We start from the raw sequence: 14557 nt of genomic DNA on the forward strand, positions 1-14557 counted from the left end.
CGCTTAAATATAACTTCTCTAATTATCCTTCGTCGTCACTACAAAAGGATCTCCTGTGCTGTTTATGTGAGGATTCTACCCTAGAGGCTCAAGATTCACATTCACTACTGCATAGGGCTCTCCCTCCGGACTCTTTTCTTCATAGTCTCTGTCACACACACCAACTCGGAGTTTGTCTGTATTTCATGGGTAGATTGATGAATTCGGCTTCCTTACGTGCATGGTCGACAGCAACTGTTGGCGTGGACAAAATTTCCTCGTTTGTATTTCTCGAAAAAGGTTTTTATTATGCCAGATGTATTGATGTAGAAACAGTATATCAATTGGTGAGTAAGGCAGGGGTGCATGGCGCAGGTTTCTTTGCATATGCTATGCCTTGGGATCCTCTTTTTGACCCAGCCAAGAATCTCATGCATTTCTGTCCTTCATGGTCACTCTCAAGGCCTTGCCCGTACCTATGCTCCTGCATATCTCCTCTATTGCAACTCTCTTGGGCAGAGTGCTACATCTTCCCAAGCAAGATTTTCTGGTTTTGAGCAAGGACATCCGAGTCTGTGTCTTGTGGGATATGGAACGGGCCATACCTTCATGCTTGGATCTTGATTTTGGTTTGACTCATCCTTTTCGCATTCTGTTAAAATTTGCTTCCTTCCCAAATGCGTGTTACAAATGCAAGCAGGTTGGTCATTTTTCTCGGTATTGCCTTGCATCCGCAAGTCAATCAAACTGTGTAAAAGGTGCTTTGCCCCTTCCTCAGGTTCCTACTCCTCTCTAGTATGAAAAGTTGGCACAGCCTAAGCACAAAAAAGAATGGAGACGGGTGAACACTCCAGGGAAAGCTTTTGTTACAGTCTCTTCGTCGGTTCCTTTGTCAAATCCTTTGCAGAATCATTCTTGCCAGGATACTCTTATGCCAAACTCTCAGTTGCAGAAGTTTCAAATTGCTCCTATTGATGATCCTTCTTCCTCCCTTGCTTCCATATCTTCCATTGCTGTTATCTCTTATCTTCGGGAGCCTAATTTGCAGTTACATGTGGATATATCTCCCTCAGATATAGTTCCTGATCGTCATGAGGATTTGAAGGTGGATTTGACAGAACGGGACATACAAGTGGATCTCTCTCCTTTTGATATAGTTGATGATGATACGGTGGAAAAGACAATGGATTTGAAAGTGCAAGATACTCAGGATGCTTCTCCTCCACCAAAATCTACTTTTATACTTAAGAATATGCATCCTATGTTGCAACACGTGTTGATCCAGTAATTCAACAGTTTCGTCTTCCTGCTTATGTCAAGAAGAATCACAAAGGTCAAAAGAAATTGCATTTTATTGATGGCACTACTACTTCACTCAATGCTTTTACAGGGGATCACTTTGGAGGATATTGTCTTTATGTCGCCACCTGGAGGCACATAAATTCATATTTTCCTCCTTTTGTTTTTGGAGTTTTTGGTTATCTGCATTACCTAGTGACTTGTATAAACATTTTCCCTTTTCAACTTTCTAGTTAGCCTCTTGGCTTTTCCTAGAGGCCTACTTGTAATCTTTTTACTTTTGTACTTCATGGTGGGTTTTCACCTCTTCTGAGGTTTCCCACAGAGAAATATAAGATTTCACTACAAAAAAAAGTGTGTACAGGAGACCAGACGCTCGTATTTTCTTAATTCACAAGGGATTTCTGCTGTGGCAGATGTCATTTATGATGATGGCACTCTTTTATTCTTTCCTTTGGCTGTTGGAAAATATGGTTTAGGAATGCACTATCCTCCTATGTGCAAGACATTACTCGGATGCTTCAGCCATTTCAGCCAATACCGCCTTTAGAACTTCAAGACAGGCTTCAGGATTGGACTCTTCTTCCAGTACACTCGTCCATTTGTCCTTTGAAACTGTCTCATATTACAGTCTCATCTTTATATAAAGTTTTGCTGTCTCCACCCTAGGCATCAGACAGGGCTAATCAGATTTGGTGTTTGCATCGTCCGGTCAAATGGTGGAGAAAAAGATTGAAACAGATTTGGCACTCCAAGGTCCCTCTACGACAACTCCTCCTCCTCCTCCTCCCTCTCCTCCTCCTCCCTCCTCCTCCCTCCTCCTCCTCCCTCTCCTCCTTCTCCCTCCTCCTCCCTTCTCCTCCTCCCTCCTCCTCCTCCTTCTCCCTCCTCCTCCCTTCTCCTCCTCCTCCTCCTCCCTCCTCTCTCTTCTTTCCCCCATGCTATTACACCTTCTTCCTCTCCCACTCCTATTTTCCCTCTTTCTATGGCATGTTCTGTTGGGGGTTGTTCCGTCTAGACAGCTTTTATCATGCAGACGTATTGCTCCAGCTATTTGTCGTAGGTGTTTAGCTCCGAGGGAATCTGTATCTCATATTTTTTGGCACTGCCCCGAGACACGAAGCTTCTTGGGCATCCTTCGGCAGAGCTTGAGACTGATATTTCCCTAGGCTTCTTTCGGCAAGCTTTTCTGACTGTTTGGGATCTATCCTCGACAGCCAGATTTTGAGTTGTTCTTTACCTAGGCACTCTGGAGTAATTCATTTTGTCCAGTGTATCCTTGGTGTCCCCACTACCAAAAGTACTGAGGTGGTCTGTCAAATATATCAATGTGTAAACCGATGATCGATCCAAGGGGACTGTGTTGGAAAGGTCACCTCCCCATCAGTAAGCCCCCATATGAGGAGAGCATGGGGGAGGGAGACCTAGGGCAGCATATGCCCAGAAAAGATAGAGGAGAAAGGCACAACACATGGCGGGATCCGTGGGCACATAGGTGTATGGCCTGTAACGGGGCCTGCAACTGGTGCAATAATGACAGGGCATGCGGCAGCACATGGCAGCCTAACTGGACAGGTTGCCAGGCCTGTTCATGGGTTGGTCAAAAGGGCTGGGCCCCGCATGAAGGAATGGGCCAGGAGGTCCTTGTTTTATAGCCCCACAGTGCAGTTGGGGGGAGAGAGCTGGTTGGCCATTCTGGTCTGCCACATAGGCCAGCCCACAGCCCCATGCATAGGGGGGAGTGGAGGGAGCTGGCACACAAAGCAAAGGGGGCTGGGTCCCCACTTAAAGGCAGGGAGCACACAGCCCAAGATAAAGGGCTGGTGGGGGCGGGTTTTTGACAGGCCGAGTCGGCCAATTTGGGGCAGACCAGTCAGTCATTAAAGAGGAGCAGACAGGAGCAGTCAGAAGCCACTCCCTTGGGCCTCATCCTCGAGGTGAAGATGAGAAGGAGAAGTGCTGCAGACTGAGCTCACAGGGCTGAGACCTAGCCTGTCTCTCAGGGCAGCAAGGTGTTGTGATCTGGACGAAGAGTCTACATACGCTCGAGGTGGAGCACGCGGACTCAAGTTCTAGAGAAATCCGGTAGATAGTAGAAGTACGTGGTAAGATCAAAGGACCACGCTCTGATGGGACTTTGGATCTATCTCTCTTTGTATTGTGTCCATAGTTTGGACGGAAATATATTCTTTTGGTAGCTTCTATATCTGGCTGGATTATTGTCTATTGATGAGTTTGCACATCTATTTGAAGCACATAAGTTTAAGAAGTTTATGATTCCACTCCCCACACACACTGTGTGGGCTCCTGGGCTATTCTATCAGTCTTTTGCTGTGTGTACCCTCTCTTGGTCGATTTCTAACATGGTATCAGAGTCCAAGTAGGAGGCTCACAAGTGTGGGAGCTTGAAGGCAGGGACCTTGCTGAAGGACGACCCTAATTCAAAAGCTCTTGCAAATTGAGTCCACGATTGGAGGATAGTGCCCTTGCGAGAAGGAGGGTGACTCAGGTTTAGTCAGGTGCGTACACAGTTCTGGTCTATAGAAGGTTGAGTTTGCTTTTCGATTTTGTTGTGTGGTTTAACAGCAGAGATCGCGATTTCAGAAGCAGAAGCCTCTTCAGCCCTTTCTCTCCCTTCCTCCTACCCCAATCGAGTTCTTTCTTTCACCATCCCTAACTTTGGAGAGTCCAGGAAACTAGATGGGCCTAACTATCATATCTAGAAGGTGAAGATTTAGTGGCTCGAAAATTGTGGAAACTAAAAACGGGAGTGGAGGCAAAGTCGGAGGATGCGGTGGACAACAAGGGGAGGATACTGTAAGAAATCCTAGATTTACTATATTTAGAAATGTGCTAAGGAACAGAAAGGAGACTGGAATAGCAGAGAACAAGGAATATTTGTATTGCTTGAGTGTCTGTAGTCCATACAATTGGGCCTCTCTTATATAGAGAGTGAAGAGTCACACATGAAAAGGTGTGTACTCCAAAGTGTATGTGCATGAAGAGGTGTGTACCCCTTGTGAAGGGTGTGACCCTTGATGAGAGGGTACATTACAACAGGAATGTCTCTTCAATAGAATGTCTCTTGTGAAGGGTTGTGCCTTATAGGAAGTGTCCCATCGAAAGGGCATACCCTTCCACAAGTGTCCATTCATAAAACCATCCATAAGTCTAGATATAGAGAAAGGAATACGTCACAAATCGTGACATCCCCTCCCACTCAAAATAAGACCCTGGTGGAGATAATGAACTGATGTAGAAAATATCACGGTAAATTCTGAAAATAATGCTGTAAAATGTCAGGGTACTGCTGTCAGTCTTCATCAGATTACCAAGTAGTGTCGGAGTCATCCAGATCTCGCCAAAGAACAAGGAATTCCGTGATAAGTCGATGTCGAGTCTCTCGCTGTCGATGGTCCAGAATACGCTCAAGAATAAGGAGAACATAATCGTCTTCGATTTCTGGGACATAATCACTTGCAGGAGGAACTGCTTCATCGCCTGGAATATACGTCTTTAGCCAAGAAATATGAAATGTCGGATGGATTTTACCCCATGATGGTGGTAATTCCAATTTGTAACTTAAATGTGAATTTTTCTTGATGATCTGGAAAGGTCCATAGTATCTTGGTCGCAACTAAGGAAACACAGACTTAACCGTCTTATAGCGATGTGGGGCTACAAATAATAGCACCATGTCACTAGTGTCAAATTCTAGGTGACGTCTATGTTTGTTGGCAGACCGTTGATACCGCTCTTGCGCTTTTTGCATATGATCCCTGACTTGGAGTAGAATGTCTTGCATTTCTTAAACCAGTTGATCAGCTAGGGCCACTCGATGTTGAAGTACAAAATTCGTTGGTACGATCGGAGTGTGTCCATAAGCTGCTTGAAATGGAGTCATGCTGATGGCACTATGGAAAGAGTTATTATAAGCAAACTCAAGGAGTGGTAGATACTCTTCCCAAGCTGCTAAGCGTGACTGAATATAATGTCGAAGCATTTCTTCCAGAACTTGGTTGACTCTTTCAATCTGGCCATCGGGTGGTAGGCTGAACTCAACAGTAGAGTTGTTCCCAAAGATTCGAACAGTGAAATCCAAAAGTGACTGGTAAACTTAGGATCTCTGTCGGATATGATATTCTTGGGCAATCCATGGTGTCGGAAGATGTGTCGTATGAAGAGTTTGGCGATGTCCAGAGCCTGTGCACTGCTTTTGCAAGCAACAAAGTGTGCCATTTTGGACAATCGATCAACAATTACCATAATCTGAGTGTTACCTCTGAAGGATCGTGGTAGTGTTGTAATGAAATCCATGGAAATACTTTTCCACCTTTCAGTTGAAACTGGAAGAGGCTGAAGAAGTCATGCTGGAAGTCATCGGCTTGCTTTCATTTGTTGACAAGATAAGCAAGATGTTACCATTTTGATGACGTCGCTTTTCATCTAAGGCCAGTAGTATGTTGCACTGAGTAACCTATAAGTCTTGTTGATGCCTGGATGGGCAGCATAAGAAACAACATGATGCTCTTTTAACAAAAGACGTCGAACATCCTTGTCATGTGGTACACAGACGCGATCTTGATAATACAGAAGGTCGTCCGTATAAGAATAGGATGAGAAAATCTTCTGTTTGAAAGTCGAAGGTTGATCTTTTGAAAGAACTTGTACTGCTGTGCTAAAGTCTTTATCATTGAAATACTTCCCTTTGAATGAATTCGGAACATCCACAGATAATGTAGAGATTACCATAGCTGATGCTAGAGTTAACCTGCTGCGAGCATCTGCAACTACATTGCATAGTCCTGGAATGTACTCAATGGTCATGTGAAAGTTGGCCAGAAACTCAACCCAATGTGCATGTCGAGCGTTCATGACTGGCTGAGTAAAGATATACTTTAGGGAGTGATGGTCTGTCTTGACCACCGAGTCAGCTCCCATGAGATAATGTTTCCAAGAGCGATAAGCATGTACAACGGCAAGAAACTCCTTATCATAAACCGGGTATCGGGTTTGGATATCGGAATGTTTATGGCTGTCAAAAGCAATAACTCTGCCTTCTTGCATCAAGACTGCTCTTGTAGCGAAGTCGAAAGCGTCGGTCATGACCTCAAATGGAAGGTTTGGGTCAGCAATAGCCATAACTGGTGTGGTAGTGAGTGCTTGCTTGAGTTGTTGGAAACTATACTCTATTTCGGGAAACCACTAAAAAATTGCTGTGCTTTTCAATAATTCAAACATAGGAGCTGCGATTTCGGAAAACTGATAGACCTTTGTATGGTAGAAGTTTGCCAATCCGAGAAAAGAGCGAACATCATGAACATTCTTAGGAGTAGGCCAGTTTCGGATTACCTCGACCTTCTTGGGATCCACAGAGATGCCTTGAGCTGAAATAACATGTCCCAAATATTCGAGTTGGGTCTTGAAGAACTCACTCTTCTCAATGTTGATGTAGAGAGAATTTGCGCGGAGAACTTCAAAAACTTGGTGAAGATGTTGTTTGTGCTCATGTAGGGATCTACTGAAAACGAGGATGTCATCGAGGTAAACGATGACGAACTTATCGAGGAAAGGCCTGAAGATGTGTTCATTAGTGTCATGAATGTGGCCAGGGCATTGTTTAACCCAAAAGACATGACCAAACATTCATGGTGTCCATACTTTGTTCGAAAAGCTGTCTTGTACTCATCGCCTTCTCGTATGCGAATTTGATGATAACCTGAACGAAGATCAATCTTTGAGAATTGTGTTGCGTATAGAAGTTGATCGAAGAGGTCATCGATGCGAGGCAATGGATACTTGTTTTTTATAGTGAGCTTGTTCAGGGCTCGGTAGTCGATGCAGAGGCGCATTGACTTATTCTTCTTTTCCACAAGTAGTACAGGAGATCCGAAAGGGCTGCGCCTGGGCCGAATGTGACCTTTGTCGAGTAGTTCGATCACCTGTCTTTGGATTTCTTCATTTTGAGTGTAAGAAACCCGATAAAGAGGTTTCGACGGTGGATTACTGCCGGAAATAAGTTCGATTGGGTGATCCACTGGTCGTCGAGGTGGTAACTACTTTGGCAATTCGTATGGAAAAATATCCAAGTAGGGCTGGAAAAAAGGTTGGTTGAGGTATTCAGGAGGATCCTTTGTTGGTGTCTCCTCTACTTCCGTAACCAATAGAAGTGAAGTCTGTACTTGACGTTTACGAACCCACTTCTTTACTTGTAGGGCAAAGGCAACTGGGGTTGAAGGAGTGTTCCTAGAACTAGTTAGCTTAATAAGTTTTTCCTGGTGGACAAACTGGATAGTATGGCTGCGAAAACTGATCGATGGATCATAGTCGTAGAGCCACTGTTGTCCAAGTATGACATCGTACCGAGAAAGAGGCATGATGTCAAAGTTCAACTTTCCGTATAATATTGGATGCGAAAAGACAAGTTTTTAATCCTGGTGTTGCACAAGAAGGTAGTTCCATTTGCGAGTTCAATCTGATAGTCCATGAGACTAGGACTGGTGGTCAACCGAAGTTTGTCGACCATAGAACTAGCTAGGAAGTTATGAGAGCAACCACTGTCGATGAGGATAGTGACCGTTGTTCCACAAATCGATCCTTGAACACAAAGTACTTGAGTGGCCAAGGAAGGTTCGGGGTTGCTGGCAAGGCTCAGGTGGATGGTATTTGCCATTCAAACAGCTTTGCCTTTCTTGTCTTGTGCTGGGGTAGCATCTTCTATGTGGGAAGTGCTAGGTTCCATATTGGAATTTTGCTTTGGTCGCTTGGGACAATCGAACCATCTATGGTCGCCTGTACAAATGGTACAAACTCCTTTTGTGCTGGAGTTGTTCTTCTTGTCAGTGGCCGCACCTTTATGTTGAGGATGACGGTAATGACTTTGTGAAGAAGAAGAGGCATGATCCTTGGAGGAGTGCTTCTGTTGGAATCCAGCATACGATTTCTGAGACTTGTGGGGATCTTGAGACTGTCGCTAACCTTGATTACCCGAGGTTATCTTGAGGGCGAGCACCTTTGGCCATAGTAGAGTTCTGTGTTCGATTAGCACTCTGTTTCCCTATGTTTTGGAAATCTGTAATGCGCTCTCCGTAAGCAATAGCGCCAGCTATGGTGGTGATGTTTGCTTTAAGGACATCAATGCGTAACGAGGGATTTAGGCCTGAGATGAAAGCATGAAGGCGATCATCATCAGTTAAACCATCAATCTCCAGCACCAATGTGGTGAACTGAGAGATGTAGGAAAACAAGGAGCCTGTTTGCTCCAACTGTCGGAGTTTTGAACGTGTTTGAAAGTCCGCATTGGCAGGTATGAATTGCTTACGGAGCACGTGTTCAAAATGTTCCCAAGTCAACACACTTTTGCCGTCCTTTAAGCGTCTTTGCCACCATAGAAAAGCAGTATCCTTGAGGAGGGAGACTGCCAAGGCAATCTTTTTGCCTTCAATGAGGTCAACAGTATCAAAGTACATGCACAATTTTGCGAGCCATTGGTCAACTGTTCGGCAATTTCGTTGGCCAGTGTAGGCTTCGGGAAGTTTCATGTCAAGTCTTTTAGTTTTGGAAGCCTGGAGTAAACGGTAGAGGGCACGGAGTTCAGTGTTTTCTACCTCTAGTGGGAATGAATCCACATAGTCGTCTGGTTGCGTCACGTCATCCTCCGTATGTGTGGTACGGCGAGAATCTTGGAGTTGTTGGACTTTCTGGACCAAGTCGGAGATGCTGTCCAAAAGCTGGGAAATTTGAAGTTGAAGTAGTGCTTCACCTTGTAAGTTGACTTTAGGGGTCTTTTTTGGACTTGAGTCGCTTATCTCCGGAGAGGCTGCACGCAAGTGTTGCGACATATCTAAGGTCCCTGTGAGAAAAGCACGAACCTGCGCTCTAGTTTATACCATTCTTGGAAGAAGATTCAGGCTGCTCCCTGAGGTTGCTCATGTTGGAGGGGGCAGGAGAAGCAAGATGGAACCAGCCGTGGAAATCTGGTAAAGGAAGTCCTGTCTGAGGTAACACTGGTGATGCCGAAATGGGTGTTACTGCTCGTGAAAGTACAGGGTTAGGTTACAGAGTCCACGGATCTGAGAAGGGATAAGGAGCTGCTGTCGGAAGTGGAGGATATCCAGGAGGAGTGCTTTCAGAGTGTAAATACTGTCTTGGGGAAGGTACAACCTCTATAGGAGGATATCTGGGAGCTGAAGGAGATGGAGAGTACCTGGAGCTGCTGAAGCTGAGGGGTAAAAATCTCTCCAAAGATGGACAGCAAACTCGTGAGGTATATCGGGTTCTGGGTATCTTCGTGTCTCGTGGAACACAACCTGGACTGTGCTGAGGAAGTAATATAACTGAGGTGCCTCACGCAGAAGGTATAGGATGCGGTCCAAATCACTAGGAGGGCACGTGACACAGAAGACCCAAGATGCCAAAGCTCCGAAATGGGCTGGTTGTGCAATATTGTGTGGTAGATGATGCCTGAGATGTCCTTGAAGGGACGGGTGAATTACCAGGGGTTTCCATGCTTTAAGGAAGCGGCTTTCATTTGCTGTAATTTGATAATAAGCGTCAAATGACAATATGAAAGAGAATCCTTAGAAGTAGAATGGAAAGAATCCACCTGGCATAGATTTAATCTGCCAATTAGTTGCGTAGAAAAGGCCTGCAGATCTCTATCCAAAGGTCCAATGTTGCTGTCCTTGCAAGTCCATGTGGATGTGTGCACCAGAAATAGGTGCCGGATAGACTTTCGAGGTAGACAAAGGCATTGGCACAGGCTGGGTGCAAAAAAGGCAGATTGCCTGCGTTGATTTCAGAGAACAAGTGCCTGTGGGGTGCGAGGAGCAGATGTAGGCCTGGCTGGTCAGGATTGGAAGGCAGCAACAGGGCGCTTTTCACAGGCTGTCTGAAATCGCGATGGGCTGAACCGCTGCTGAGCAAAAAAGGCCGGTATGGTGGCGAAACAGGCTGCTTGCTTGTGGCGAAACAGGCTGCGGCTACCAAGGCTGGATCGCGATAGAGGCAGTGATCTCGCGCAGCGAACCGGCTGATGGGGGGGCTTCGTATGGCGTGAAAAGATGGCGAATTCTGCGTGACGAAAATCCGTATGGGCAAGGGAAGCGAGCCTGCGTGACAAAAATCCATACGGGCGTCAATCATGGATCGTCATTTCTTGTTTGTGGCTGCCTAGGTTGGGTGGTTGCCAAAAATTAAAGTGTGGGTTTAATCAACCCGTGGGTAGTCTAGGGTAAGACCTAAGGGATGGGGCTGGGTTTGCCTTTTTAGCCCCTCTAGGTACCCTGTTTATAAGGTGCTTGGTGCCAAAAGGTGTGCCTATTCTAAGGGGTGTGACCCTTGGAATAGGTGCACCTTTTCATGAAGGGGTGTGACCCTATTTTTAAAAGGGGTGTCCCCACATGAAGAGGTGTGTAGCCTCCGAAAGGAGGGCTTGTGATTGACAAGAGCAAGAGCTTGCACTCTCTCTACAAAGGATGGAGAACGGGTGGCTCTAATACTATGTTGGAGAATCGTGGGGAGAGAGATGGAGTGCACACAAGATGACTAAGTGTACACTATAGTGTGTATTGCAATGAAACTGAAATATATACATGTTCACCCCTTAGGGTTAGGGTTAGAGTTTGTCCCAATGCAACTATCTCTATGGTGCAATTTACACAATTCTCAACAAGTGCAAGATGAACGTCTGCCGAAGGCCAAAACAGCCTATATGCTCCTTCTTGCTCCTCTTAATGAATGGAAAGCCCTGAGAGTGCAACTCTCTCCTCTACATGGCTGACCAGGCAACGGATATGGCCCAACCACGAGGGGGAGCAGGCTGACCCAAATGCATGCTGACCTGCCACTTGGTCAACCTCCTACATCATCACTGAGACTGCTGAAGGTGGCCAACTTGCCATATGGCCATGTGCCACATCAACTGTGAACTTGACACATGTGCGTGTCAGCAGACGTACAATGCCCTGTCATCGCACCAGGCTGCCACATCAGTAGCTGTAAATGCCATGTTATCATGCTGGGCTGCCATGTCAACAGCTGCCTGTTTGTGGCTGAATTGACAGCCCGTAATGCTGTCCATACAGCTGCCTGTCTATAGATGGCTTATCCTCGATGCCATTTGGATCCATCCTACCCCTATGGTACTGCTCATGGCTTCTCATCATTTGGGGCCTAACAGGTAAGCATCTAATCTAGGTCATTTGACTCTCAAATTCCTGAAATTCTTACTTTTAGCCAAACCACAACCAGCAAAGCATTTTCGGAAGAGACTCATAGGAAGTATTAAGTTTACTGTGACTGTGACCAATTAGGAAGCTGAAACGTGCTGAGTGATATCGTGTACCCCATGGTCTCCATACATTGAGACAAAAGATCAACAATTTGCTATTTCAGAATCTCACATATTACTCAGAAATAATGCTTGCAGTCAAGCACCCCAGCTTTTGTACAAATAAAATTCATGTTAAAGGATGGCATAGGAAATCTGTACTAGCATGAGATTTTTCTCAGATCTCCTTCAAGGAAACAAGCCCCCAAGTAAACTACAGATCCTGAAATAAGATCCTTTACTAAGCCACAATGTCTGACGATGCTTACTAAGTATTCAGATGCGTTACCTCCAGAATACACATACAGGAAAACTCTTACCTTCCAAAGTAAAGCTTCTTGATGACAAAGGCACTCAAAAGGCCAACCTGCAAAGCATGGATGACTTGACTTCAGAATACTTTTATGAACTCTATAAAAAGCACAATAAAAAATTTAAGTCTCATAAGAAACCGGTTGATTTAAGGAAACTCAAAAGGGAAGACAACATTTCATCAATAGATCAGCAAAATAGCACTTACAAGAATGCCCAAAACTGTACTTGAAAGATAGAGATAGAGAAACTCCCCCAGCATCTCTAGGATGCTCAAGGCATCAACTTCAGTCAAATCAATGTTTTGAACAGCTCGAAAGAGTACGACAGAGGTTGCATCGTTCACCACACCTTCACCAAAGACTAGACTGTAAAGCAGAGGGGTTTCATCTTGATTAAGAACCTGAAGCAACAAATACAATATTAGTCTCTACAGCAAATGCTCTTCATCTTGATCAAGAACCTGGAGCAACAATACTGCTACAAACATAACTGGATGATGCAAGCTTGCAAAGAAAACTGGGGCGACCACCAAGATTCAGAGGAAAATAATATGTACTACAGATGATCAACACATTATGACTTGCCTGCAAAGTGCAGACTGAATCTGTAGCAGAAAATATAACCCCAAGAGCTGCAGCAGAGGAGACAAGTTCAAAAAACATGCAGAAAAAGCTGCTTCAAACCTTTTTAGACCCATAATAGCAACTCAAAAGTGATAGTATAGTAATGTGGGATACTTTTATTTCCATAAGTCTTACCCATGTAATCTCTGATTTCTAAACCTTCCAGGTTAAAGAGTGGAAAAATCAGACCACAGCCTGCAATAGGATTCAAGACCATATTAAAAATAATTCAAGAATCTTCTTTCTCAGCTAAGTTGACTAAATTGTTCCTCGTGAAGACAGCAGGTAAACAAACGCTAAATCAATTTAAAAGAATGACAAAATGAGCTATACAATCATGAAGAGTGAAGCACACCAAAAGATCTGCTGATTGTATCACTCACCAGCACCAATGATTGCAAAGGAGATGAACACACCAATTACTCCAAAGAGCACTATAGCCACAAAATTGCGAAAAAATTGTTTCTTCTTCACTTGGAACCTGAAGATAGAAGGCATAACAATGATGTGTAAGCGCAGAGTCAAATTTCTAAATTTACAAGTGATCTCCATCATTTTATCCATGCAAAGCTCCTTAAAGCACATTTTTTTTCACGACAGGAAAACTTTTGCTCTCATGCCAACAATGGGATGAAACCGCACTTTGAGCATGTATCTAGATGAATCCAGGAATGTGCCCAAACTCATCCTCTAAAAACACAAACATAGTGCAGTTTCAATCTCATGATAGTCACTCATAAGGTTGAAAACCATAAACTCCACAATGCATAGCAGGGACTAGATACTATGGCATCCCCACTGACGTCATGAGCCCCCAACAGTGGGTGTACACCATAGTATAAACAACACTTTGAGCATATGGTAAAGGGCAAACATATGCCTCACGAGTTTTGGCTTGAGGCCATCATGTGTGGTGCAGTACGTATTCTGAATAGGTGCCTTACAAAGGCTTTGAAGACCATCACTCTATTTCTTCACTTGGAACCTGAAGATAGAAGGCATAACAATGATGTGTAATCGCAGAGTCAAATTTCTAAATTTACAAGTGATCTCCATCATTTTATCCATGCAAAGCTCCTTAAAGCACATTTTTTTTCACGACAGGAAAACTTTTGCTCTCATGCCAACACTGGGATGAAACCGCACTTTGAGCATGTATCTAGATGAATCCAGGAATGTGCCCAAACTCATCCTCTAAAAACACAAACATAGTGCAGTTTCAATCTCATGATAGTCACTCATAAGGTTGAAAACCATAAACTCCACAATGCATAGCAGGGACTAGATACTATGGCATCCCCACTGACGTCATGAGCCCCCAACAGTGGGTGTACACCATAGTATAAACAACACTTTGAGCATATGGTGAAGGGCAAACATATGCCTCACGAGTTTTGGCTTGAGGCCATCATGTGTGGTGCAGTACGTATTCTGAATAGGTGCCTTACAAAGGCTTTGAAGACCATCACTCTATTTGAGGCCTGCTGTGAACAGTGATAGAAGGCCTAATGTTGACTATCTCAGGACTTTGGTGGCCTTGATAACGTTCATGTGCCTCCACAGATGAGAGGCCAACTAGATGGCAAGGCTGTCAAATGCATATTTGTGGGTTATAGCAGTGGCAGCAAAGGGTAATGTCTATTTGATCCATGCAATCAGGAAATTAGCCTCAAAATAAGCCCATTGCAAACCAATGGGTGGAGGAAACAGTACAGAAAGAGAGAAGAGCCATGGAACAAGCTAGAACAGTTCCACGTTGGCTGATTCGTACTTTGCATCAGAGTAAGCTCTCAGCTCCTCTACCCAGTAGGACAGCAGATGTGGGCAGCACATGATGCAGATGAACCACCTTCGTTTGAAGAATCTCAAGAAGATGAATGTTGGTGTAACTGCCACCTGGCAAGAAGTGGTGAGAGGGCACTTCATGATCTCAAACAAGCTCCCGAAGCTTGGTATAAGAAGATACAAGCAAGAAGCAAGATGACACAAGATGGCCAGCAGAATAAACTCC

General features: G+C 44.6%; 1 protein-coding gene across 2 annotated transcripts in view; it reads right to left on the minus strand.

Annotated features, from left to right (window-relative positions):
• Positions 1–14557, minus strand: part of LOC147902330 (sodium/hydrogen exchanger 1-like) — a 95647-nt gene that overhangs the window by 62502 nt on the left and 18588 nt on the right. For both annotated transcript variants that reach the window (XR_015540867.1, XM_087373407.1), the window contains exons 3-7: positions 12930–13027; positions 12682–12741; positions 12508–12554; positions 12129–12323; positions 11929–11975 (exon numbers count right to left, since the gene is read on the minus strand). Coding sequence is in view for 1 of the 2 variants with exons in the window: in XM_087373407.1 (XP_087229533.1) it covers positions 11929–11975; positions 12129–12323; positions 12508–12554; positions 12682–12741; positions 12930–13027 (447 nt within the window). In the remaining variant the exon portion in view is untranslated. The remainder of the gene's footprint in view (positions 1–11928; positions 11976–12128; positions 12324–12507; positions 12555–12681; positions 12742–12929; positions 13028–14557) is intronic.

Source organism: Dipteris shenzhenensis, chromosome 4 (genome assembly GCF_047967505.1).
Source record: "Dipteris shenzhenensis isolate YYH24624 ecotype China chromosome 4, Dip_SZ_1.0, whole genome shotgun sequence".
Lineage (NCBI taxonomy): Eukaryota > Viridiplantae > Streptophyta > Polypodiopsida > Gleicheniales > Dipteridaceae > Dipteris > Dipteris shenzhenensis.